This window comes from Dunckerocampus dactyliophorus, chromosome 3, assembly GCF_027744805.1.
Source record: "Dunckerocampus dactyliophorus isolate RoL2022-P2 chromosome 3, RoL_Ddac_1.1, whole genome shotgun sequence".
NCBI classification, from domain to species: Eukaryota; Metazoa; Chordata; class Actinopteri; order Syngnathiformes; family Syngnathidae; genus Dunckerocampus; species Dunckerocampus dactyliophorus.
Genome location: NC_072821.1, coordinates 1377351 through 1402174, shown reverse-complemented (window position 1 = coordinate 1402174; position 24824 = coordinate 1377351). Strand labels below are relative to the sequence as shown.

The following is a 24824-nucleotide window of genomic DNA, read 5'->3' as shown; positions in this document are numbered from 1 at the left end:
TTACTGAATATGTGTGTCGTCATGTATGACATCGTAGCAATGTTCTTTCCTAGCGAGGAAGCAGGAAGTTAAATGTTTTGGGACGTTGGCAGACGTTCTCGAGTCAAGTGACGTCATGTTCATGAGCAAACATAAACTGTGAAAGGTTGTAAATGTTCATCCGAAGACGTTAAGACAAAGAAATAAAAGCCCTTGCTGTGAACGAGAAGTCCATCGTGTCGGGAGTCACGTGGACGTTGTGCTGCTTGGCCTTTTGGGGGCAGAGTCGTCCTAAAGTAGATTTGCCTCCAATCGCCATTTATTAAATCTCCCTCCATTAAAGAGCGCCGTCCTCGGCCGCGTCCGCTAATCCTGATTACAAAGACAAGTGCACTGGAGAGTCCCGTCCCAGTCAGAGACGGCCGGATGCAACACGGGGGCGCAAGTTTGAATGAGCAGGGGGACTCTCGAGCGGGAGCGGAGGGGACATAAAGCAGAAGGATGAAGACGAGGGACAGCTGAATGTCTCATGATGGACAGCAGAGGGAGGAGAGGAACTAATGGCTCCTTCAAGCGCTCGTCCCTCAAACGCAGCGCCTCGTCTGGATCTCAGAGGGTGAGTCACTTTTTAGGGATTGATTAATCGTGTGAGGATTTGTCTTGTCATTCTTTGAGCTTTTGGAGCTTTTAGCTATCGGATGTTTACATCAGCGGTGTCACAAAAAGGAATGTCAATGTATCTGAACAAAACATCCACATGTTAGCTTTGTGTTTTATTAGTCTAAAATCGAATAATCGATATCATTCATAATGAATAGTTTTTATTTTTACAATATACAGAGGGCCAACAAAAACGAGCTGAAGTCCAGAAATGGCCCCCGGGCCACACTTTGGAAACCTCTGGGTTATGTCATCAGGCTAATACCTTCAGTTGGTCCCTGAATGTATCACAGTTGGCTGAAAGGAACGTAAGCTAAGCCAAGACTAACTTACATTCACGCCTCCGCCATGACTCGGCCAATAGGGGGACCGTTAGGAATGGAACATGTTCCCTCTGCTTTGAACACGACTTTTGAAGGCTTGTTGACAGCAGAAACATGACGCACGACCACGAGGCCACCAAACATACTCTGTTCTCTTGCACACACACACACACACACACACACACACACACACATACTTTGTAGATATGCCACCATTTTAATCTCGAGCGGTTAACATCCTAACAATGCAATGATTTTATTATTATATTAATAATTATGATGTAATATTATTAAAATGATTTAAGGATTATTATTTATTATAATAATGTTAATTATTATATTATTTATATCTCTTTTGCACATCCTAACCCTACTTTGGAGTTATTATTTTATTCTTTTAAGTGTTGACATGTATATTGAGAGCTAATTTAAAGAGAGTCAAATTCCTTGTTTGTGTAAGCATACTCGGCCAATAAAGCTGATTGTGATTCTGATTTTAAAAAAAAGGGAAGCTCACACCAATTGGACCCCCTCTCTGACAGAAGTTATAAAAGAAAGCTGAACTGGGTTCTTCTTCTGAGATCGTTTGGACTTCGCTAAACCTTTGTTGGCAGCTCTTCGCTCCTTCCAAAGCTGTTTATATCTACTCCTGTTTGAATTCAATCGTAAACTGTCCTTGAGACACCTACACTCATTTCACAGCTGTTAGAAGAAACCAATCTGGGGCGACTGGTCCCAACAAAAGACACCACTGTCCAGTGGACGACACACATGAGACTCCTATGTCATGTCTTATAATGCGGTTGTAACCCACCTTGTCCAGCCAGCCCAGCGGTTCGCAGATTGAGCGCGTTAGCCGAAGCTGAAGCCTCAAGGCGGACCCGTCGATTCAATGTCCAGCGCGACTCTTTAAAGCGTCGGGGAGTGAGGTTTGCCGACGCACTCTCGCACACCTGAACCATCTGGCATCCGTAGCACCAGTGTCGCACTCTCGTAAGCCAACCCCGCCACAAACCTCTCTGGACGTCAAGACTGGATGGACGCCGTCCTCCTCACACACGACAGGTCCTTAGGAACGACTTGTGGTTTTCTGGAGAGACAAGTTGAGGTCCTCAGAGACGGGCGAAGAGTCCTCGAAGATAAGTTGGTGTGACTGAGCGAGGACTTCCTGCGGACTATAGGAGACGTGTCAGAAAGGCTTTTGGTTAATTGATGGCCAGCACATGTGCAGAAAACAACATGTCAGCATGTTTGTGGTTAACAGGTAGTCAGTGTTTGATTGGCATCAGGTTTTCTTCTTCTTCTTGTACTACTACTCCTATAGCTACTTCCATACATAGGATACACTATACAGGTATGCTGTCCCTAAACGTACACTCAAGGCAACACTTTTGCTTTTGCTTCCATTTTTCATGAGCTAAACTGAAGCGTGAAACTTTTTCTACGTGTCACGATTTGGTGGAGCGTTCGAATCCTCATAATTCATCCACTTCACAGGAACGATGCTGAGTCGATAACGTGATTGGTACGCAGGTGTGCCTTCGGTTGGCCACAATAAAAGGCCACTCCAAAATGCACAATACCTGTCACGGAAAACCGATCAGCATCTGTTGCCTCAAATATCGTGGACGCTGATCCAGAGCGTCCCAAACATGAACAAGAGGTGACATGTACAGATCCTCGCAACATGGGGCTGTGCATTATTATTATGCTGCAACATGCGGTGGTAGTCGTGGATGAATGGCGGCCAACCTAAGGCACACCTGCGCAAGAATCATGCCATCCAATTGGTCTAATGGTCTTGGTACACCACACATGTGAGGTGGATGGACTGTTTGTGTGTGTGAGGATGCTAGTCGGAAGGTGACGGCAGGTTGATGTCGTGATCAAGACAATGTAAACGAGGCCCAAGTGACATGCACGTTAATCCCCCATCACGCAGAGTGGAATGTGACTGTATGTGTGTGTGTGTGTGTGTGTGTGTGTGTGTGTAAGAACAATGAAACATTATCAGTGATTTAAAAGCTGAGCAGGGATTATTTTTTTATGATTATTGTGTAAGAGGATTGTGACCATCAAGAAATGAAAGCTTCACTCTTCCACTAATTAGTCAGATTCGTAAACACACATGCACACACACACACACACACACACACGTGTTGCACCAGCAGGACTTGTGACGGCACATTCATTTTTAAAGACAGTGAATTTCACTGTTTGGACCTTGTTGCCATGGCAGCAAACTGTACACTGTCTTAATGTACGGTACATACACAGCACTGCTGTACATACGCCACATGTAGCATTCAGTGGGCATCCGATAGGATACAGTAAATGCAGCATATTATTATTATTTTCAGCATAGGTGGCGCTATGTCCCTCATTAGCCTTTCAGTATTACACCTATGGACCCCGCAACAGACCCCCGCGCCGAAATAAGGTCAACAATGTATGATAAAGTATTTATTATGTTGTGTAGTGTCTATGTTTTGCATGTATAAACCACATGTTTCAGCTTCAGAGAGCCTGGATTGAGAAAACCTTCCAGAAGAGAGAATGCATCCAGATCATCCCAGGGAAAGACGCCAGCAGGTGAGCAACTTCCTTCCTCATTCCTTCCTTCCTTTGGAAAGCTTCTAAATGATGTAAAAAGAATCATGTGATCATGTGCCTGTGGCCCCGCCTTCTGCAGGTGCAGCTGTGGTCAGTTGGTGGCGCAACACACGGCGGTCCCAACAGGGTGCCGGGAGGAAGAGGAGGCGGCTCCGCTGGTTCTGCTGGAGGTCCAGGCCACTGAACGCTGGACCGCCCTCAAGCACACCCGGGCCACGCCTACTGATGCTTATGGCGTCCTTGAGTTCCAGGAAGGAGGACACGCCAACAAGGCCATGGTACACACACGCGTGCGCACACACACCCCCACACACACACACACACACTGTACCGTACTGCAAATTTTGGCATAAATCGGATACCAACTGAATCTTTTGACTTGAAAATTTTAAAGATCCTTGAAGGATTTTGTAATTCTGCTTTTGATGATCCATGAATAAAACATAATTTTTATAATGAATGGTAATTTCCTAACCAAACAAAAGCAACAGCAAAAGTAAATGCAACAATATCAACAACAAAACACAACAGCATCAATCCAAAACTGATACTACCCTAGGTATCGATACAATAGATATTGGAATCGATCCACCCACCCCCTACTGACCACGCCCCTCTGTGCCCTGCAGTACATCCGCGTGTCGTACGACTCGAAGGCGGACTCCTTGCTGCACCTGATGGTGAAGGAATGGCAGCTGGAGCTTCCCACGCTGCTCATCTCGGTCCACGGAGGCCTCCAGAACTTTGAGCTGCCCCCCAAGCTGCGGCAGGTGTTTGGGCGGGGCCTCATTAAAGCCGCCGTCACCACAGGAGCGTGGATCTTCACGGGGGGCGTCAGTACTGGTACTGGACCCTCAGCATCGCTCGGGTGCAGCGGGGTTCTGACTGCGTCTCGGCTGTGTTACAGGCGTGATCCGCCATGTTGGTGATGCTTTGAAAGACCACTCGTCCAAGTCCCGTGGCAAAGTGTGTGCCATCGGCATCGCTCCGTGGGGCATCATTGAGAACAAGGAGGACCTCATCGGGAGAGATGTAAGACAAGACAGAAGCGCCCCCATTGGTTCTGTCTAACACGTGACTCAGCTTGCTCCGCCCACTTCAGGTGTCCCGGCCCTATCAGACGATGGCCAACCCTCTCAGCAAGCTGTCGGTTGTAAACAGTAGCCACTCCCACTTCATCCTGGCCGACAACGGCACCAGCGGCAAGTACGGCGCCGAGGTCCGACTGCGCCGGCAGCTGGAGAAACACATCGCCCTGCAGAAGATCAACACGCGTGAGTCATGTGACCAGCAGCCCATAGTGATCATGTGATCGCCGGCCTTCCCTTTGTCATCCGACGCCTAGAGCCACGTGCCAGGCGGGGACAGCAAAGGGGGGGCTCAGCCGTCACGCCTACTGCAGAAGAAGAACTCTGGTACGGTGTGCTTGCGGGCCGGGCACGGTGGGCATCACCCAGGTGGGCTCTCTGTGCCGCAGGTCTGGGTCAGGGGGTCCCCGTGGTGTGTCTGATCCTGGAGGGCGGTCCCAACGTGATCTCCATTGTGTTGGAGAGCCTCAAGGAGGAGCCCCCGGTCCCCGTGGTGGTGTGCGACGGCAGCGGCCGGGCCTCCGACATCATTTCCTTCGCCCACAGATACTGCAAAGAGGACGGGTGAGTGGGTCTGATGGGTCTTGCCGTGATGGTGACGAGCCACTTATTGGCGTCACGTGGCCCGCAGCTTGGTGAGCGAGGGCGTGAAAGAGCAGCTGCTGGTGACCATCCAGAAGACCTTCAACTACGGACGCAGTCAGGCCCAGCAGATCTTTCTCATGGTGATGGAGTGCATGAAGAAAAAAGCTCTGGTAGGACGTCATTTGTTTTCCATCAATAAATGCTGCTGTCCACTTTGTCGCCATCTGTGTCCGTCGAAAGCAGTATCATCCCCCCACCCCGTGCACATCTTTGACCTTCAACCTGCTCCTAATGGACTCTCGTGTGACTTTAATCCCACAATGCACTGCAAAAGATAAGGTCGATGACAGCCAATTGCAATGATGTCTTTGTTGTGGCCGAGCCGATATGCTTCCTGAAGTTGTGTGCTTTCCTGGCAATGCATTAGCTAACACAGAATCAGCATAGAAACACAGTCAGGAAGTTGTTGCCGTGACACACGTGTGATGCTGTCGTGTTGCAGATTACAGTGTTCCGGATGGGTTCTGAGGGCCAGCAGGACATTGAGATGTCCATCCTGACCGCGCTGCTCAAAGGTGGAAAACCCCCCCCATCATCTGCTGGTCTTGGTTAGCTTACCCCGCCCCCCGCTCTCACACGATAACATGTGACTACAGGTACAAACGCGTCGGCGTGTGACCAGCTGAGTTTGGCGCTGGCGTGGAATCGAGTGGACATCGCTCGTAATCAGATCTTTGTGTATGGACATCACTGGCCTGTGAGTTCCCAGACACTACTTCCTGGCTCCGCCCCCAGTTATACTTGAAGGATGCGGGGGGGAGGACACTTTCAATACATTTAAAAGCAATCCAGTGTGGGTGAATTCATGCTAGGCTATCTGAACAAAACATCCACTTCTTAGTTGGTGTCATATCTTCTATCAATAATAAGAATTGAATTTTAGAATATGCTGAGGGCCAATTAAAAAAACTAGCTGCGGCCCAAGAATGGCCCCCAGGCTAATGATACATGTTATGATGGCAATAATCATTACATGATTATTATCATTATCGATATCAATGATATCACATTACCATTACTATAATAATGGCCATTATCATCATTATCCTTATTATCATTACCATTATCATGATACCATCCTCATTACTATAATCATCTCATTACTATTAGCAGTATCATTATCAACATCATCATCATGTTATCATTACCACTACATTATCATTAATGTGATATCATTTTTAGAATGATAATCATTCGTATTATCCTTCTCATCATCATTGTCATTGCCATCATCGTTATTGTGATATCATTTTCATTATGATCATTATCCCTCTCATTCTTATCATTGTTGTCATTGCCATCACACTCATTATTATGTTATCACTATTATTATCATTATTGTGATATCATTAGATCGTGATCATTTTTATTCTAATGATCATTATCATTATTATTACCACTCTTATTATTATTGTCCTTCTCATCCTCATCATCATCACTGTTGTTAGCATTATCATGATATCATAATCCTGATTATCATCATTATTGTCCATTACCGTTTCATGACCATGATATCATTATCATGACTATTATCATCCCTATTACTATCCCATTATCGTGATCGTAATCATTAAATGCGTGTGCTGTCTTCCATGTTTGTGTTCAGCCGGTCAAGCTCAGCGAGCGTCCTAAAAGTCCGGCAGCGGTCCAGCGGGCGGCGGCAGCAGCGGCACCTGCAGCCGCTAAAGGAAAAGCACGAGGAAAGAAAGGAAAAGGAGGCAAAAGCAAACCAGAACCACCCGAAGAGACGGACCCCAGGAAGCTGGAGTTGCTCAGCTGGGTAGAACAAACACAAAGTGGAGGGAATACAACCATTCATAACTCATGTATACAAACAGCAAGCAACTACTTTCATAATTGACTTCTTTAACCTATTAAACTTGCTCACTTCTACTGTACGGTGTGAAACGGTGCACGTTACCAGACTGCAACATGCTGAAACGGCCATTTTGCGCAGGTCAACTCCTTGGAGCAGGCCATGATGGACGCGCTGGTCTTAGACAGAGTGGACTTTGTGAAACTTCTCATTGAGAACGGCGTCAACATCCATCACTTCCTCACCATCCCTCGTCTGGAGGAGCTCTACAACACGGTGAGCGCACGGTGAGCGCACGGTGAGCGCACGGACGCTTGACGGCGGTCCCGTGTTTCGGCAACTGTTACTTACCACGAACCGGCCGTGCGTTGGCTTCACTCAGCTGCATATTAGCGCATGTTTGGATACCGTATGATATGTTCCTATTTGTGTAACGAAATAAATAGAATAATGGCAGTAGCAGTTGTGCTTTATGTGAACTTTATTCAGATTACAGCAGCATTAAAACATTAAAAGGAAATCCTTACAGTGTATAACAGAACATGTCATATGTATATTTAATACTTAACCCGCTTTTTACTGCGACAACCAGTGCGGAGACAAAAGCTTTCAGCTTTGATTTCCATCGTCTCTTTCCAACAAGCAGCTTAGCTTCCATGATCTCCAAAAGGCTGTGACACGTGACCGACACGTGGGTCTCAATGTCTGTTCTTACACCAAATGGATAGCTCAGATCTTTGACATGAAGCTCTATGACATGCCCGTCAGCAGTGTAGTACACCAACGGTGACTTACCCCAACTTGAAGCGAGAATGGACAGGCGATTTGACGACAAGCGATTTGTGAGGTCTGTTTTTTTTCGAGGAGGCATTTTTGTGATGCAAATGTATTCTTCTTCATATTCTTCGTATACCACTCAAGTTAGTCCCTCCGCTTGCTTACGTAGCTCGTGGTGATGAGTGGGGGTGGCAAGGGTCCATGCCGTACTTCTCAGCGTGAATGCACTCTTGCGCTCAAAATGTTAAAGGCATAGTTGGGATTTTTAGACATGAAGTTGCATGACATCAGCAGTGTAGTACATCAACGGTGACTTACCTCATCAACTTACCTAACGCCCTGCTTGCTGTTTGTCTTCGCGTCCTGCAGAAGCTCGGACCCCCCAACACGCTGCACTTTGTGGTGCGAGATGTGAAAAAGGTGCGTTGACAGGACTCGACTAATACTCTGCAATATGGAAAGAGTGGAGTGAAACTCACAGGAGCTTAGCGGCGTTGGTTACATGGCATGTTCTCCAGGGGAACCTCCCTCCAGACTACCAGATCACCTTGATCGACATCGGGCTAGTGCTGGAGTTCTTAATGGGCGGAGCTTATCGCTGCAACTACACCAGGAAGAGCTTCAGGACGCTGTACAACAACCTGTACGGCCTGAAGAGGGTGAGCACCAGGAGAAACATGACGGAAGCATCAGAGCGGACGCATCGGAACTTGCTGTTTCTCCTCCATAGTGGCTTTGAGTGTCGTCAGACTGAGTTTCATGAGAAATAGTTTGGATGAAGGAACTTGTTCAACTCACCTGAGATGTTTTCCCTTTCAGCCAAAGGCGTTGAAACTGCTGGGAATGGAGGTAAGTGTTATTCCAAAGACTGTCCATGGAGTTGGGTGGAAAAGGAGGAGGATAACGCCCAGGCTGTGGTGGACTTCAGGATGACGAGCCCCGTCCCAAAGGTAAAGGCAAGAAGAACAAGAAGAAAGAGGAGGAGGTAGACATTGACGTGGACGACCCCGAGGTCAGTCGCTTCCATTACCCCTTCCATGAGCTGATGGTGTGGGCCGTGCTGATGAAGCGCCAGAAGATGGCGCTGTTCCTGTGGCAGCGGGGGGAGGAGGCCATGGCCAAAGCTCTGGTGGCCTGCAAGCTCTATAAGGCTATGGCCCATGAGTCTTCCCAGAGCGAGCTAGTGGATGACATTTACCAGGACCTGGAGAACAACTCCAAGTGAGACCTCTTTGGACAATTAGGGAATGCAGACACGACCATGAGTCCTCACATGTTGGTATGCGTTTGCAGAGAGTTCGGGCAGCTGGCCTACGAGCTGCTGGACCAGTCGTACAAACGCGACGAGCAGGTGGCCATGAAGCTTCTGACCTACGAACTGAAGAACTGGAGCAACTCCACCTGTCTGAAGCTGGCAGTGGCCGCCAAACATCGGGACTTCATCGCCCACACGTGCAGCCAGATGTTGCTCACCGACATGTGGATGGGATGTTTGAGGATGGGCAAGAGCAACAGCCTCAAGGTAACAATCGCATGGTCAAAACATCTCTCAGGAGGCCTAATAGCTGCTTTAAAAACACTCATCCTCACCAGCTGGTCTACAGGTCCCTTCACCATCTTCCAGGTTCTCCTTACACCTTTCCGTCTTCTTGCAGGTGATTTTAGGAATCATTTTCCCTCCCGCAATCCTCCTGTTGGAGTTCCGTATCGGAGACGAAACCTCGTATCACTCCTCCAAAGAGAACGATGGCAGCAAAAGCAAAGAGGACGACAACAAGTCCAGCAAAGTAGGACGAGAAGAAGCTCGACAGTTTCCTTCCATCTTTTTTCCCCACCTTGAGCAACAGTAACTTTGTTCCAGGACGCCGTCTCCAACATGGACACCATGTCCAAGAAAGGAGATGAGGAAGAAAACCACAAAAAAGGCGGGAAGAGGGTTCCCATTGGCAGGAAGATCTATGAGTTCTACAACGCCCCCTTCACCAAGTTCTGGTTCAACACTGCAAGTCCACTTTGTATCTCTCAGGAGTAACATCAGTGTTTACTTCTAGTACCCATGTGACGTGTCTGTCATGTGACCCTCAGATCTCCTACCTGGTCTACCTCATGTTATACAACTACATCATCCTGGTCAAGATGGAGCGATGGCCGTCCCTCCAGGAGTGGATCGTCATCTCGTACATCATCACACTGGGGCTAGAGAAAGTCCGACAGGTAAAGCGGGGCCAGTTCTGGTTCTGAAAAGTACACTTTGAAAACCAGACCAATCGTCCGGCGCCAAAATAGAAAAAGAGTCGTCACAGTTGTCTGTGCGCTCAGATCCTGATGTCAGAGCCGGGGAAGTTGAAGCAGAAGATTAACGTGTGGTTGGAGGACTACTGGAACATCACAGATCTGGTGGCCATCTGGGTCTTCTTGCTGGGGCTGCTGCTGAGGCTGCAGAACGAGCCCTACATGGGCTACGGCCGCGTCATCTACTGTGTCGACATCATCTTCTGGTACATCCGCGTCCTCGACATCTTTGGCGTCAACAAGTACCTGGGACCATACGTCATGATGATTGGGAAGATGGTAGGACCGGGCATCTCACCTTTGACGTTTTGTAGGAAACGTCCAAAACAAAAGCGCATTAATGCTGAAGGAAATTCTGGAGTTGTTGAGATGTAAAAGTCAATCACGGATGTTCACGTGCCTTTGCTGCGGTTTGCAGATGATCGACATGCTGTACTTTGTGGTCATCATGCTGGTGGTCCTGATGAGCTTCGGTGTGGCCCGGCAGGCCATCCTGCATCCGGACGAGGAGCCCACTTGGCGCCTGGCTCGGAATATCTTCTACATGCCGTACTGGATGATCTACGGCGAGGTGTTTGCAGACTCCATAGACCGTAAGACTCGAGTTCATAGTAAGACTTCCGGTCAGTCCGACGGTGTTCTGGACTGTGTGCACTTTCATTGTTCTGTCACTTGGAAATGGAATGATTGGGGCATGAAGAGACTGAACGCAAACACGCACACGCAAGCATACCCTCACACAGTTAGAGGCTACGTCTCAATTCGCACACTTCCGTACTTCATTGATTCAAGTGTTATGATGGAAGTGTTTGATTTGAGACGCAGCCAGAGTTAACACCAACACTCCAAGGCAGCAGGGGGCAGCACATGTTCCCTGCCTGACAAGTCAACACTTACACCCACAAAGAATCACACTTGTGTTGTTTCTTTTGTGCGTCTGCTTCATCATCTCTGACTCACTCCTCATTTTCGTTCTTTGTGTTGACACTCAGTTTACGCCATGGAGATCAACCGTAAGCAGCGTTCCAGGAACACAATGACACGCAACGACTGTTTAGCAGCGTCCTAACAACGTGTGTGTGTGTTTTCAGCTCCGTGTGGAGATAACATGTACGATGAAGATGGGAAGAAGCTTCCTCCTTGCATACCCGGAGCCTGGCTGACTCCCGCCATCATGGCCTGCTACCTCCTGGTGGCAAACATCCTGTTGGTCAACCTGCTCATCGCTGTTTTTAAGTAGGTCACTCATTGGCCAGTTATCGTCCAAATGTCCTCAAAGTTTGTCCAAATGTCCTCACAGCTTGCTCAAATATCCTCAGTTTGTCCAAATGTCCTCACAGCTTGTCTAAACGTCCTGACAGGTTGCTCAAATGTCCTTAGTTTTTCCAGTGGTCCTCACAGTTTCTTCAGATGTCCGCAATTTGTCCAAATGTCCCCAAAGCCTGTCCAGATGTCCTCACATCGTGTCCAAATGTGCTCAGTTTGTCCACATATCGTCACATTGTGTCCAAATGCCCTCGCATCTTGCTCAAATGTCCTGAGTTTGTCAAAATGTTCTCGCAGTTTGTTCAGATGTCTTTAATTTGTCCAAATGTCCTCACACGCTTAATCCATCCAATGTCCTCAGGTTGTTCAAATATCCTCAGCCTGTCCGACTGACAACACAACTTGTCCAAACGTCCTGACAGGTTGTTCAAATGTCCTGAAGGCGGGTCAAAATGTCCTCACAGTTTGTTCAAATAGTTTCTCCAAACTACCTCACAGTTTGTTCAAATGTCCTTAGTTGGTCCAAATGTCCTCAGCTTATCCAAATGTCATCAGTTCGTCCAATCGTCCTCACAGTTTGTCCAAATGTCCTCGGTTTGTTCAAATATCCTTGGTTTGTCTGAATGTCCTCCCAGCTCGTCTAAACGTCCTGACGGGTTGTCCAAACGTCCTCACAGCTCGTCAAAATGTCCTCACAGTTTGTCCAAATGTCCTCCGCCTGTCCAAAAGTGCTGTGTAGTGACTCTGCAGGAAAAGAGTACTTCCAGTTAGTGAAAAGAAGCTGATGGACACTGAAGTCCGCGTGTGTGTACATCCACAGCAACACGTTCTTCGAGGTGAAGTCCATCTCAAACCAGGTGTGGAAGTTCCAGCGTTACCAGCTGATCATGACCTTCCACGACCGACCCATCCTGCCTCCACCCCTCATCGTCTTCCCACACATCTTCATCGTCCTCAAGAGGCTGTGCTGCCGCTGCCGCCGCCGGCAGGATGGCGACCGCGACGACCGCCAGAGACGCCTGCGTAAGATTCGCCATCACGCACGCTTGACAGTGAGTGTGACGATGTGAAAACGGACGTCCGCGTGCGTGTTTGCAGAGCTGCTGCTGAGCGCGGACGAACTGAAGAGTCTTCACGAGTTCGAGGAGCAGTGCGTGGACGAATATTTCCGCGAAAAGGACGACGAGAAGCAGTCGTCCAACAACGAGAGGATCAAAGTCACCTGTGAGAGGTGAATCCGCCCTCCGCTCGTGGTCAGCATATCACAATCCTCCTCTGACAAACGTGTAAAACGTCCATGTGGATGCGCTGTCCAGGGTGGAGAACATGTTCATGCGTCTGGAGGAGGTCAACGAGCGGGAACACTCCATGAAAGCGTCACTGCAGACGGTGGACCTGCGTCTGGCCCAGCTGGAGGAGTTCTCAGGCCGCATGATGAACGCCCTGGAGAAGCTGGCCGGCGTGGACCGAGCCGAGCTGGCACACTCACGCTCCAGAGGCTCGTCCGTATGCGACGGCGGCGCTCTGCTGCGACGCGGCAGCATCAACAGCGCAGACGGCTGCAGCCTGTACCGCTACCAGCTGGAGCCTGACCCGGATAGAACCTCCCTTGGCGGGAGTCCGGAGAGGCAGGAAGGGAAAGTGGACGCAGGTAGGACGTGTCTCACGATATGACTCCAAGCTGTCAACTGTTGACCATAGCACGTGCTCACCACTTCCTGTGTCCAGGTGATGCCCACGTGACCGCCAAGGAGGTGGGCTCCACCCTGGACATCCACCAAGTGAGGGACAGAAGTCAGTCTTTGTCCAGTGTGGGCATCCTTATCTCCCCCTGCGAGCAGGACCACAGATCACCTGAGGCTGTCGCCGTGGAGACGGCGGGAGGACATGCAGAGAAAACAAGACTGGAGGCAGTGGTCTCCTACCCGCTGGAAAAGTCAAAGGTCACGCCATGTCTGTCCTCACCCGTGTCCAACAAGAGACCCGTAGGCAGCGTCTTGTGTGGCCCCACCCTCCAACAGATGGTACATAGCAACCATGGCAACGGAGAGGGGGATGACCCGGTGGAGGACAGCGAGGACAGGACCTACCCGACGCTGCGCTCCAAAAGCCTCAACGTAAACCCCAAGAAGAGCAGGACCCAGAAGGCAGAATCGCCACGCTCGGCCGCTAGCGTCGCCGATTTGGTGTCTGCCTTTGGGGGAGGTGGGGGCGCACACTCGAGCTAGCGTCACTGCAAAGCGTATCAAAAAATCATTTTACAGGATTTGAATGTTTCAAATATTCAAATCTTTGGTCTTCCTGCTCCGTGGACAACCCGTCTTGTGTGGACAAGTCAAGCCCCGGTCCACCGTGTTCTTACACGAAAACGGGTCCGCTCTGACATCAAGTTTGACATCCAAACGGCTCATTTCTATGAAAAACAAGTTAATTTGGTCAACATGTGTTGTATTGTTAAGTCACCATCATCACGCAGCGTGGCCACAGCAGTGACGGACTGTGAGGTTCATGGCCGGCGAGGCACCCCTCTAAGTCCGGTTCTGGCTGGGGTCACACAAGTAAGATTGAAGATTGAAGAGTTTTATTGTCATATGCACAGTAAAACAGGTAGTTCTGCTTTGGAGTTTGGCTTCCTGCATACACAAGAATGGACAGGCGACTGCGCAGGGATACGGCGGGAGACAAATATAACGCCGAGCAATTTGTGACGTGTTTTTTTCAGAGGCATTTTTTATGATGCAAATGTGTTACTCTTTAGAAAAGCCGAGCTCTTTACTTGTGTAACCCCAGTGACTCCCTGGAACTACGTTCTTCCATCAGAACTGGACTTAGGGGACCAGGTGGGGGGCAAGTCTCTGTTGATGTACTACACTGCTGATGGTGATGTCATACAACTTCATGTCTAAACTATCCTTTTCAGCCGAAATGTGCAAACCAGCGATTTTTATTGAAGAAAATTTTTTTAAAAAACTATTGGAATCATACAGAAAATACATTTATAATACAGTTCAATGGACAAGTATTCATCTTTTGTTTTTGTTATGACAACCTGGCCTGCCTCCCTTGACTGCACATCACTGCTGTCTAGTTACACGGCATTAGGACGTGCAATGACTTCCTGTTCAGTGGAGGGCTTCAAAATAAATGTACATATTTATTCCTTGTTAGCCACAGGAAGCCTACCAAGATGTCATTGTAATCAAGACAGGACTATGGAAAACAAAATAAAATATCCACAAATGGAAGAAAATGTCAACAAACTGCCGTAGATTGAAAAATCCTTTATTGTCATCCATTCTCATGATATCACCAATCAAAAGACACGCGTAAATGACAGCAAGTCCAAGGTTCCACTGTATCTATGCATCCTTTTTTTATAAACACCCTGTTTGATAATCATTTAACTTTGTAAAAGAAAAAAATGTAAAGCTAGCCAATGAAATGTCATCTGGCAGGTTCATCACCTGACAGGTAAAGAGAGCAGCAACTTTCGAAGCTTAACGCTCAGTCGAGGTTGCACGGATGTAAATATGCTGAACGAGCAATAAACTACCTCGTTAAAAGAGAAAGCGTACAATCAATAAAATGTTTTGTCTTGTCTTGTCAACAAACGCTATTGTGTTCTTTCATTCAGGTTTTATTTTCTGAAGAGCAGGAGGCCACTTATCAACTCATGTTGTCGCCATGGCGACCAGAGACATGAAACATTGGAAGGAGATGTACATTTGCACATTAGAAAGAGTGAGATGAATAAAACTTACATGTGATCATTTTATGGACACCACAGATGCGCGCATACACACAGAAGAAGTGCAGTTTCCAGACGTTTTACAAAGCAAAATGTGCACGCAGCCTCTGACGGGAAGTTGCTGCATCACGGTCATGTCGCGTGCGCGATCCTGGCCTAAGTGCTTCAACTTCCTGCCAACAGGGGGCGGCGTCTTACTTGAACTCCTTCATCTTGGTGTCGTAGGTTCCGGCGTCCTTGTAGGCGGCAACGTAGCCCGTGTTGGTCACGATATCCTCACGGCCTTCACGGCCTTTGCCCCTGCCGCTCTGGTCGAAGCGCTCCTTGTGCGTGCCCGTGTAGCGTGACGTGTCGGTCAGCCGGTCCACCCCCCCTGCCTTTGATGTTTTCTGACGGACACATGTGGCAAAGTTAGCAGACGTGCAGCAACGGCGATGCTCTTACATTGAGGTAGTCAACTCTTGATGTTCTCACCGTCACGCTCACGTTGCTGGGTGCTCCCGACGCCACCAGGCGGAAGATGGACTGGAGGGCCTCGTCGTGACTTTTACCTTTGAACCTCTGTGGCGCCAACTCATGCAGCGCCAGCTGGAACTCCTCAAAGGTGATGACGCGAGACGTCTTCTGCCTTGACACACACACACAAACACATGACCCGTGAGGCGCAGTGCGGCCCGCCACGGCCCGTGCAGCCCACCACGGAGGACTCACTTGACTTTGGAGAAAACAATGTCCACGTCGGTGCCTGTCACGTTCTTGCCGTCAATGATCTTGCAGTCTTTGCAGAGCTTGGCCCAGTTCTTCCCATTGAGCTCATTCCCGGTGGCCTTGGTGTCGCCGTGGACGGCGAACTTCCTGAAAACCTCCCCCAGGTCCACTTCATTCATGCTGTTTGCCATCATGGAAGATCTGCAGTGGAAAGAAATATTTCACACATTTAGTTTTTCCAAAACAGCCAACTTTATTTATACCGTTATACGGGAGTGACGTATAGGGGGGTAGTTAGGACAATTCCAAAAAATAGAGATGTGGTGGTATCAGCTTCCCAATGTGATGTGTTTTCATGGGGCCCACAATTCCTGGCGGCACCCCTGCTCGTATACTGTCAAAAAACTTGTCGTTGTTCTTGCGAGAGAAGAACTTCATCGGAGGCAAAAAAAAGAATACAACTTGAACACTGCACCAGTTGTGTTTGTATGGAAGCCCATTTCCACCACTGAAAGAAAAAAAATGTCCCAATGATGAATCATAATTATAAGATAAAAAGTTGAAATCGTGATAAAAAGTCATGATTATGACATGAGAAAGTCTTATGAGACAAAAAGTCAAAATCTTGAGAAAAACGTCAATTATGATAAAGGAAAGTCATAATTATGAGATCTAAAGTCAACATTATGATAAAAGTCAGAATTATGACCTAGGAGAGTCATAATGAGATAAAAAGTCAAAATTAGGAGATAAATAAAGCGTCATCTATGATAAAAGGTCCAAATTATTATTTAAAAAAAAGTCATAATTATGACAGGAAAGTCATAATAATGACATCAAATTACTAGAAGTCAGAAAGTCAGAAATACGACATAGGAAAAGTCATAATTGAGAAGTCAAAATTGAGCTAAAACGTCAATTATGATATAGGAAAGTCAATTAAAAAATAGTCAAAATTATGATACAAAGTCATAATTATGACATCCAAAAGTCACAATTATGAAAAAAAGGCGAAATGACGAGATAAAAATGTCAAAAGGTCCAAATAATGAGATAAAAAGATGACATAGGAAAGTCATAATTATGAGATAAAGCGTCAGTTATGATAAGAGGTCCAAATTGTGAGATAAAGAAAGTCATAATTATGGCATAAAAAAGTCATAATTATGAGATAAAAAGCCGAAATTATGATAGTCATAATTATGACATAGGAAAGTCATAATTATGAGATAAAAAGTCAAAATTATGATGAAAACTCTCAATTATGACATAAGAAAGTCATAATGAATAAAACGTCGAAATTATTAGATACAAACTGAGCACAATTTCCTCTCGAGACTCATAATTATTATGACTTTCTCATCACACAAGTTCGACTATGCATCTCACAATTATGACTTTCTCATAATTTCGACTTTTTATCTGAGATTTTTTTTCTTGGCGGAAACAGGCCTCCATACATTCGTCACTCCGAAAGTCGAAGAAAGCCGAAGTCAACTTTCAAGACAGCTGCTGCTCAACGTTAAAAAAAAAATAAATTAAAAAATTAATACATTGCATAACTTAAGACTTTTATAACGTCCTCACGTGTGCTTCCCAACTATTGTAAGTATGTGCGGGCATGTTTCTATTAAATATTGTATCATTTAATACACAAAAGGAAAGTAAGCGATGTTTCTCCCCGTTTTAAGCTTCATGTAGCTTACCTCTCAGTGCAGTGCTAAATTCCGGCGAAGGGTCGCGTTAAATGTAGCGCTTAGGTGGCTACAAGCACCATAAAAATGACTTAAATGCACGCTTTGAAGCCTTTTAGACGCGAACGTGATAACGACGACTTGACTGTGACGTCACGTGTATTTTGACCGCAAGAGGCGACGCGGTGGTTGTGACGTCATACCGCACGTGTTATTTGTTGCCATCACTGTTTTTTCCCCCCAGACGTGTTTGTAATATGCAGTTAGTGACCACATTGACTTGACGATGACATTCGACGACGTACTGATTGTGACGTCATGCCGCACGTGTTATTTGACGTAGTCAAGTAACTGTTGTGTGACCGTTTTTTTTTACCCAGATGTGTTTGTAATATAAAGTTAATAATAATGACCACATTGACTTCACGATGACATTTCTTTCACCACCTAGCAACTTTTTCATGCGTGCGTCTGTCTCAGCGTCTCATTGGCTATCCACACACGCGCGTTCACACTTGTGTGACAAATAATGTGCTTGTTTTATTGGTCAGTTCCCGTGTTAGATGTGGTGACATCTGCATGCACATTAGTAGGAAAGTTATTTTTGTGAGTTTGTGCTCACACCCTGATTGCAATTTGAGGTAAAACCACACACACACACACTCTCGCTTTCTGCAGTCTTACCTGGAGGCCTCGTCTGTCTCCTCTTCTGCTGCTTCTGCCGCTTGCACCCGCTCAAATGAGCCGAAGGTTTGTTGTCGTCTGTTTATCCCGTTGTCACGGCGACATCCTGTCCAGCATCACACGGGCGGGGAGGGAGGATGCAGGCGGGAGACGTTGGCGTTGACTCTCGCCGCCCAAGTCAAGGAGGCAGAGGTCGGGGGTCAAAAGGTTTTTTGTTTTCATGGCAAAACAGAAGCATTTGAGAAGGTGACGCAACAGGTACTTGACGTGTTCACAGCGAGGGCAGGACACGTGACCCACTCCAGGACCAGACTTCCATCATCACACGATGAGCAGAGCCAGCAGAGAGGAAGCAGGCTACAGTAGTGACACCAGTGTTGTGAGTCCAGTGCTTTGTTGTTGTGAACGCTGCAGCTGCTCAGTGGAGTCAGTGATTGACCTGGACCACTGCCAGAACCTACACTGTGCATGTGTTTGTGTCATACTTCACAAGGCCACTCCTTTGCAGTGACACTGTTTGGATGTTGTCATGACCTGTTGTTGGGGCAACCATTCCTCACATCATGGAGGGAAGAGAAACACACACACACACAATAAAAAAACCCTAAGTAGATCACATTGGAGCTGCTAAGCGAAACAACTGCGTTGATGTCACATCCTGATGGGCGATTGTGAAAACACACCCCACATTCACGCTTGACGGTTGCAACTAGTTTGGATGTCATCAGCAAGTATTTCCCAGTTGCTTCACTCAAGTTTTGGAGGTCCAAAGTCCCAACAGATCCTTTTTAGTCAACAATGATAAAAGATGTCATTTTATTTCCATTTGATGTGAGGACACGGACATTAAAGCCTCCTTAGCTTAGCATACATACTTAGTTTACATATGCTAAGCTAACGAGCATTCATCCAAACTATTCACGGGTGAAGTTTAGAATAAATAGTGATTCTCACGCTCGACAGGAGGTGAGTGACGTGCACGTGAGGCGAGTGCATTTGTGCCGTCGACGCGGCAACAGTAAGAAACAAGGAGTAAGGTCAACTGTGTCGGCCGGGTTACTGTGGCAATCTTTGAGCCAGTTGTTGGGACACGCCCTGCTCACAGCTGGTCCCAAATGTAAAAGAGCAGAGTGTATGAAAAAGGTTGTTGTGCAGGTGAGGGGGGGGAAGGTGCCTCCACACCATTGCTGCCTCCAAGACGTTGTTGAGTGTCCAGACTCACGTCCTGGTCACGCCGCTGGCCAGGCTCACGAACACCGAGGGGGACTGAGCAGACGGCGTCTTGAAGCTCACCTCCGCGGCGCTCCTACTGTAGCGGGACGGGGAAGGCTTTCTGTTAGTCCTGGGCAGGGGGCAGGGAGGTGGGAGTGCGCCTCTGTCTCGGACGCCTCCCGCAGAGGATGACGAGCCCAGCTTGGCCAGCGCCACGGGGATCTCCTCCAACGACTCGGCCGAGTCTGAGTTGTACTCAGCAGGTGGGGCGGCGGCCAGGACGGGCGCAGAGGGTGCGGCCAGGGGGGGCAGGGAGGCCCTCAGGGGGAATGCCGGGAAAGGCAGGCGTTGGCTGAAGGACATGGTGGACAGGCTGCAGGACTCGGCTGTAAGAAGAAAGATGGACGGCGGGTCAGGGGAAGTCAGACAGATCCCTGTGAGGTCAACAATATCGCCAGCGTACCTGTGGCTGGCGCTGCGCCAGGGGGCGGAGCTGAAGCGGGACAGTGACTTTCTCTGGTCACGTCTGCAGGAACTTTACTGAGCTTCCTCCTCCTCTTCTTCTGTGGGAACAATCACGTTGAACTGAGATCAGTTTGTGTGTGTGTGTGTGTATGCGTGTGTGTGTATCCACCTGCGTGTGTCTGTGTTTGTGATCTCCTGTGTTCTGTTCTCCAGAGAGAGTGGGCGGGGCCTCTAGTTCCAGAACAGGAGTGGCCACACCTCTCACTCCACCAGTAGCCATGAACCTTGAACACACACGCACGCACACGCACAGACGCTTGATGAAGTCTCCGTATGACCAATGACAGCCAAGCAAAGAGGAGTGAAGAGGAGGTCTTACTCGTCCCCCCGTAGAGAGACAGCGGTTACTTCCTCCTTGCCCACATGAGTGTCGGTGTAGCCCAGCGTCCTTGAGTGGTCTGAACCCTGTTCGGGGGGACATGGCTTTAGAATAGGAACTCAGCAACAGGAATGATGTCGTGTGACCTCTGACCTTCAAGTCGACTGAATGAGAGGCCGTCTGTTTGAAATCTGCTGGTGTCGGTGTGTGTCTGTTGTCCTGACGGTGGCGCTGACGCACAATGTACTCATATGTGCTCAGCCTATTCCACACTGCACATGCACACACACACACACAAAATTGGTTAGGGAACAAATAGTCGAGATAATACATACGATATAAAGTGGACTTTCTCGGTACAATGTTTCTTCACACACACACTTCTTACTGAGGTAGATGTGGAAGCAGAGGAGGTGGCAGAGCAGCACAGACGACAGCAAAGCCAGCGTGATGGTGACAGCCGCCAGCACGGGAATCACAGCGGACGCCGCTCGCACGGGCGCCAGCGGCAGGAAGACAAACCACACGGTCGTCTCATTTTGCACTGCGGGAGAGGAGGAGGGTGTGTTGATAGCAAAAACTCGCGTGTGTCTTCTCCGGCTGCGTCACCATCTTACGTGAGGTCACATCTCACCCCAGAAGTGTTTGTCCGTACGGAGTTTGGCGGGGTCCAAAAAGAATTCAATGAAGACGTAAAGGGAAACCACCAGAACCAGACACACACCTAGCAGAGCCGACACCACACTGTGCAGGAACAACCTGCACATGCACGCATAAACACACAGTGTTGCATTTGTACAATGTGACGCTGAGGACGCATGACAAAACCCACTTGTAGTTCCTGCTTCCTACACAGTTGTTGAGCCAGCGGCAGTGATGGTCGAAGTTGGCCACACACTTGTTACACGCGCTGCAGTGCTTTGACTTTGGTCCTCTGAAAAAACACACACACACACAATAGCTAGCGCCAAACAAACATAGCCAAACAAACTGCTTCTTTCCCTTTAACAAGTCATTGCAAGGAATGACTAAAACACGTGTAGTACCAGCAGACAACTGAGGACGCAGCAGTGAGCAGGACAGGCTCATGTTGAGCACAAGTTCAATTATTTAAGGCCTTCGCAGTTGTGACCCACTGACCTGCTTTCCAGCAGATACACACAGCTGTAAAAATAAGTGAAGTCAGCCTTCTTTTTGACATGATCATTGTCACTGCAGCTTGTCTGCTGCTGTGAACACTGGGTTCCTTACGAGTGCGTCACAGCGCAAATGTTTCACATCGTCATCGCGACAGACACGGAGTAAGGCACTCACACGTCCACCTGGCACAGGTAGCAGTGGCAGTTCTCAATGACGTGGGCGTGTTTTGAGCGGTCAAAGGCTGGAACTGGACCTTTGCGGCTCTTGGCTCTGACGTTGCAGTCGGCCGGGTCGATAGACACAGCCATAACGTGCGCACACAAGTGGCAAGCAAACATGATGCTGGTGCACTGACACAAGGATCAGGAAGCATTCTACACCAGTGGACGCACGCACGCACACACACCTACTGTGCACTGATATGTGAGCAACAGCTGTGTGAAGGATACAATGTAGCCTGCGGGGGTCCAGTGGGTGGGCAGCAGGGGCACAAAGACGCCGAGGCCCATAATGGCGAAGAAGGCGTAGAGCAGCCAAGCCAGCAGCTGGAAGGGATGAGGCGGCCAGCTCCAGCCGTTGGTTCGAGAGCAGAGCCGCACATCAGCTGGCTGCGGACCGTCCTCACCGACCGGTGCCGTGCGGTTGGGGTTGGTGCTGCAGGCGTCCATCCTACAGGAAATTATGACACGGGTTGACTTTCAGGTGAAGACAGAATCTCTGCCACCACAGTCACAAAATAAACTTTAGTTCAGATCAACATAAAAACATAGTGTCTTGTTTAATGCAAACATTCAGTACCACTAAAACTTACTGATACTTTTAAAGATGATACAAAAAAAAGAAAATTCATAATTAATCTGACTACTCTGACAAATCAACAAAGAACTGTCCCACTAGTGACTTCATTATCCACATCTGGTACTACTATCGTATTACTTTACCTTTCAACATACGTGTGCGGGACTCAGCTTGTGGATCCGTTGTCCGGTCAACAGCATCTCACACCGGTTTAGCCGGGTCTTGTAGAGCCCTACCGGGTCCGGCCCGCGGCGTGTTAGACGAAACTACTGCTTATTCTATGGCTGTGCGGATACGCAACTCTCAGGCTCCGGTCCAGAGAAGCAGCGGCCGGAACAATCCCTAGCTCACGTCCATCCCGGCAGCGGAACCACCGAGCGGCTAACCAGCAACAGGGACCTACTGAGCCCGCGAATGGCATAGACGGTCATCGCATCCTTCTGAGCGTTAGCTTGGAGCCGCTAACGCGATGCTAGCAGGCTAACTAAAACCGCCAGCGGGCTTGACTGAAGACTGCTGACCGCTCATTCAAAGTTCAGCGCTCGACGGCGACATTTTAAAATTCAATGTCTTTAGAAATATTTATGGGATAAATTCGTTAGCTCGTCGGTTAGCCGTTAGCATGTTCAGTTTAGCTGTTGCTTACTACAACCACTATTAGGCTAGTGTCGTGTTTCCATGGTAACGCTACCACTCGGCTCTCTCCTATTGGCCAGCGGGTTTAGTCCCGCCCTGCTTCCAATAAGATTGGTGACTGACAGCTGTGTTGATCAGGTCTAACCAGCAGGGGGAGGCAATGGCTCAATACAGTTTAAATGAACGTCAGGTAATCATTAAAATCAATCGTAAAGTATTACTTTATCAAAATATTTGTGAACATCAATTTAGTCCTCTCTTGTCACACTAAAGAGCTTGGATGACTTTTTTTGAGGAAGTAATGTACCTTGTTAAATATCAGTTATACTTGATGTTTTACTGTCTGATCAAAATGAGTGTATGTCATATGACCACTTGAACCTCTTTCAGGGTCGGGACTGCTCCCTTAAGAATTTCTAGAAAAACAACCCACACTAGGACTGCTCCCTTGTGAGGCTTTGGAAGTCGAAAGACGGGAGGCCGTGTTCTCTGAGGCAGATGGGGGGGGCGCTAACATTTAGTGGGGGTCGTCGTAAATTAAAGAAACATTTCTACTCTTTTACTCGAGGTCATAGCCAGGCGAGGTCCCGCTGAGATTTTAACTATGTTGTGAGGAGGGAGGGGAGGGGGGCATCTGATACAGTTTGATTGAGGAGGATGTGCACCCCCCCCTCCATCTTCTGATGGAAACAGTCTGGATCTCCTCAGGAGCTGCTCTGCCAGCGAGACCGCCCCCGCAGGTCCACAGTGCATTGTGGGTCATCTGCTGCTTCCATCACACAGGAAGCCTCAACCCGCTGACCCAGCTGCAGCCGGACCGCACAGAACCTCTCAGCATGGAGAGTTCTGGAAGAGGCCGAAAGAATGTTCACACAGAACCCAATCAATCAATTGCTCCCATTCTGTCAGAGGCGAGCTCGACAGAACCGTCCGTCGCGTCTCACAGTGTGCACGTGTTTCACGTGCGTCAAAGGTCAGAGGTCATGTGAGTCAAGACGTCAGCCTCTTCATTCTCATCATGGTTTGCCACAGTGACCCTTGACCTTACAACACATGGCGTTTGACATGTTGTATGTCGACAAGCATGATGATGACGACTTGATAGAACTTATTATTGATGCAGGCTTCCCGTATATCCTGGTGAGGTTGATTTCAATCGTCTTTCTCACCCTTTTTTATCAAATTGCTGGTACTTGCAACTTTTTTTGGCCCCATGGTGGGTTATTTAGCAGTCGTACTCAATAAAAAATGCACAGACGGTGAGTCGGCAACGCGTAGGGCGCTTTTTTTGGGCACTGGATTTCACGGAACGATGACGTATAGCAGGGGTCACCAGGCGGGCACCAGGTAGCCCCCACGACCACATGAGGCGCCCGCAAGCCTGCTTTTCATTCAGGTTTTCAGTTAATCATGTGAGAACACTAGAAAGAAAAGTATTGTGAAACATAAAATGTGAGTTGTGGATACCAGCATTTTGTGAATGTTCTGGTAAAACAAGCATATTTGATCTGTTTGGGTTGAAATAAGCTATGAAAATCATTTCTACAAAAATGAGTAGCTCGTGGCCATTTTCATTTTCTAAAAGTAGCTCTCATAAGAAAAAACGTTGGTGACCCCTGACGTAAAGGGCAAAAGGACTCCTTTGTTACATGCAATACTGCATGGGCAGGGCCAGCAAATACTTCTCTGCTGGCCTAAACACTATCAGAAGCACTGGCCTACATTTACTACTTCAATTTGTTCCATGAAATGATATGAATTTATTCCTGGCAGTTTATTATCTTCATTTCATAGCATGTTTCTTGGCTGCGAAAATATTCCACACGAAGAAAAGCATATTGTTAGAATCAACTTTTCTCTTTTTTGTCCCCATTTTTGCTTTTTGAAATTCTGAAAATATT

At 48.0% G+C, this 24824-nt stretch overlaps 3 protein-coding genes across 5 annotated transcripts; 1 reads left to right on the top strand and 2 right to left on the bottom strand.

The window, feature by feature from the left end:
* Window positions 1-402: 402 nt before the first annotated feature.
* Window positions 403-15048, top strand: trpm1a (transient receptor potential cation channel, subfamily M, member 1a). Of its 2 annotated transcripts, none has more exons than XM_054770501.1 (28): window positions 403-595; window positions 3478-3554; window positions 3655-3853; window positions 4205-4418; window positions 4483-4607; window positions 4678-4849; window positions 5053-5227; window positions 5295-5418; window positions 5751-5823; window positions 5905-6005; window positions 6915-7088; window positions 7266-7400; window positions 8271-8321; window positions 8420-8560; window positions 8721-8750; window positions 8830-9122; window positions 9195-9423; window positions 9557-9688; window positions 9763-9903; window positions 9987-10115; window positions 10221-10472; window positions 10612-10786; window positions 11186-11206; window positions 11285-11429; window positions 12280-12482; window positions 12558-12690; window positions 12776-13110; window positions 13188-15048. In XM_054770501.1, exons 1-28 carry the CDS (start codon window positions 509-511, stop codon window positions 13685-13687), a joined length of 4566 nt encoding a protein of 1521 aa, XP_054626476.1. In that variant the 5' UTR covers window positions 403-508; the 3' UTR covers window positions 13688-15048. The 2 variants fall into 2 exon arrangements, with proteins under 2 accessions (XP_054626476.1, XP_054626475.1); XM_054770500.1 differs by having other exon boundaries at window positions 10612-10804.
* tppp3 (tubulin polymerization-promoting protein family member 3) lies at window positions 14742-18436 on the bottom strand. 2 transcript variants are annotated; one of them, XM_054770505.1, is made up of 4 exons: window positions 18294-18436; window positions 15919-16116; window positions 15682-15835; window positions 14742-15596 (listed from the first exon to the last, which is right to left on the bottom strand). In XM_054770505.1, the coding sequence occupies exons 2-4, from the start codon at window positions 16107-16109 to the stop codon at window positions 15402-15404; spliced, it is 540 nt and encodes a 179-aa protein (XP_054626480.1). In that variant the 5' UTR covers window positions 16110-16116; window positions 18294-18436; the 3' UTR covers window positions 14742-15401. The 2 variants fall into 2 exon arrangements, with proteins under 2 accessions (XP_054626480.1, XP_054626482.1); XM_054770507.1 differs by lacking the exon at window positions 18294-18436 and adding an exon at window positions 17622-17770.
* Window positions 18437-19105: 669 nt separating this feature from the next.
* On the bottom strand, window positions 19106-22973 carry zdhhc1 (zinc finger DHHC-type containing 1). The gene is made up of 11 exons (XM_054770502.1): window positions 22431-22973; window positions 21939-22158; window positions 21664-21839; window positions 21182-21283; window positions 20984-21108; window positions 20738-20893; window positions 20503-20621; window positions 20350-20435; window positions 20140-20254; window positions 19969-20068; window positions 19106-19891 (listed from the first exon to the last, which is right to left on the bottom strand). Exons 2-11 carry the CDS (start codon window positions 22155-22157, stop codon window positions 19512-19514), a joined length of 1578 nt encoding a protein of 525 aa, XP_054626477.1. The 5' UTR covers window position 22158; window positions 22431-22973; the 3' UTR covers window positions 19106-19511.
* Between the last annotated feature and the right edge of the window lie 1851 nt (window positions 22974-24824).

What these genes read in the sequence shown, in the direction of transcription:
- trpm1a (XM_054770500.1), top strand. Translation starts at nt 509, where the DNA reads ATGATGGACAGCAGAGGGAGGAGAGGAACTAATGGCTCCTTCAAGCGC. An exon ending in CCTGCAGAAGATCAACACGC is followed by an intron (nt 4,850 to 5,052) that starts GTGAGTCATGTG and finishes TCTGTGCCGCAG; the next exon opens with GTCTGGGTCAGGGGGTCCCC. An exon ending in ACCTGTACGGCCTGAAGAGG is followed by an intron (nt 8,561 to 8,720) that starts GTGAGCACCAGG and finishes TTTCCCTTTCAG; the next exon opens with CCAAAGGCGTTGAAACTGCT.
- zdhhc1 (XM_054770502.1), bottom strand. Translation starts at nt 22,157, where the DNA reads ATGGACGCCTGCAGCACCAACCCCAACCGCACGGCACCGGTCGGTGAG. An exon ending in TACCTGTGCCAGGTGGACGT is followed by an intron (nt 21,284 to 21,663) that starts GTGAGTGCCTTA and finishes GTGTTTTTTCAG; the next exon opens with AGGACCAAAGTCAAAGCACT. An exon ending in CTGCTTCCACATCTACCTCA is followed by an intron (nt 20,622 to 20,737) that starts GTAAGAAGTGTG and finishes GTGCATGTGCAG; the next exon opens with TGTGGAATAGGCTGAGCACA.
- tppp3 (XM_054770505.1), bottom strand. Translation starts at nt 16,109, where the DNA reads ATGATGGCAAACAGCATGAATGAAGTGGACCTGGGGGAGGTTTTCAGG. An exon ending in ATTGTTTTCTCCAAAGTCAA is followed by an intron (nt 15,836 to 15,918) that starts GTGAGTCCTCCG and finishes GTGTGTGTCAAG; the next exon opens with GCAGAAGACGTCTCGCGTCA. An exon ending in CCAGCAACGTGAGCGTGACG is followed by an intron (nt 15,597 to 15,681) that starts GTGAGAACATCA and finishes TGTGTCCGTCAG; the next exon opens with AAAACATCAAAGGCAGGGGG.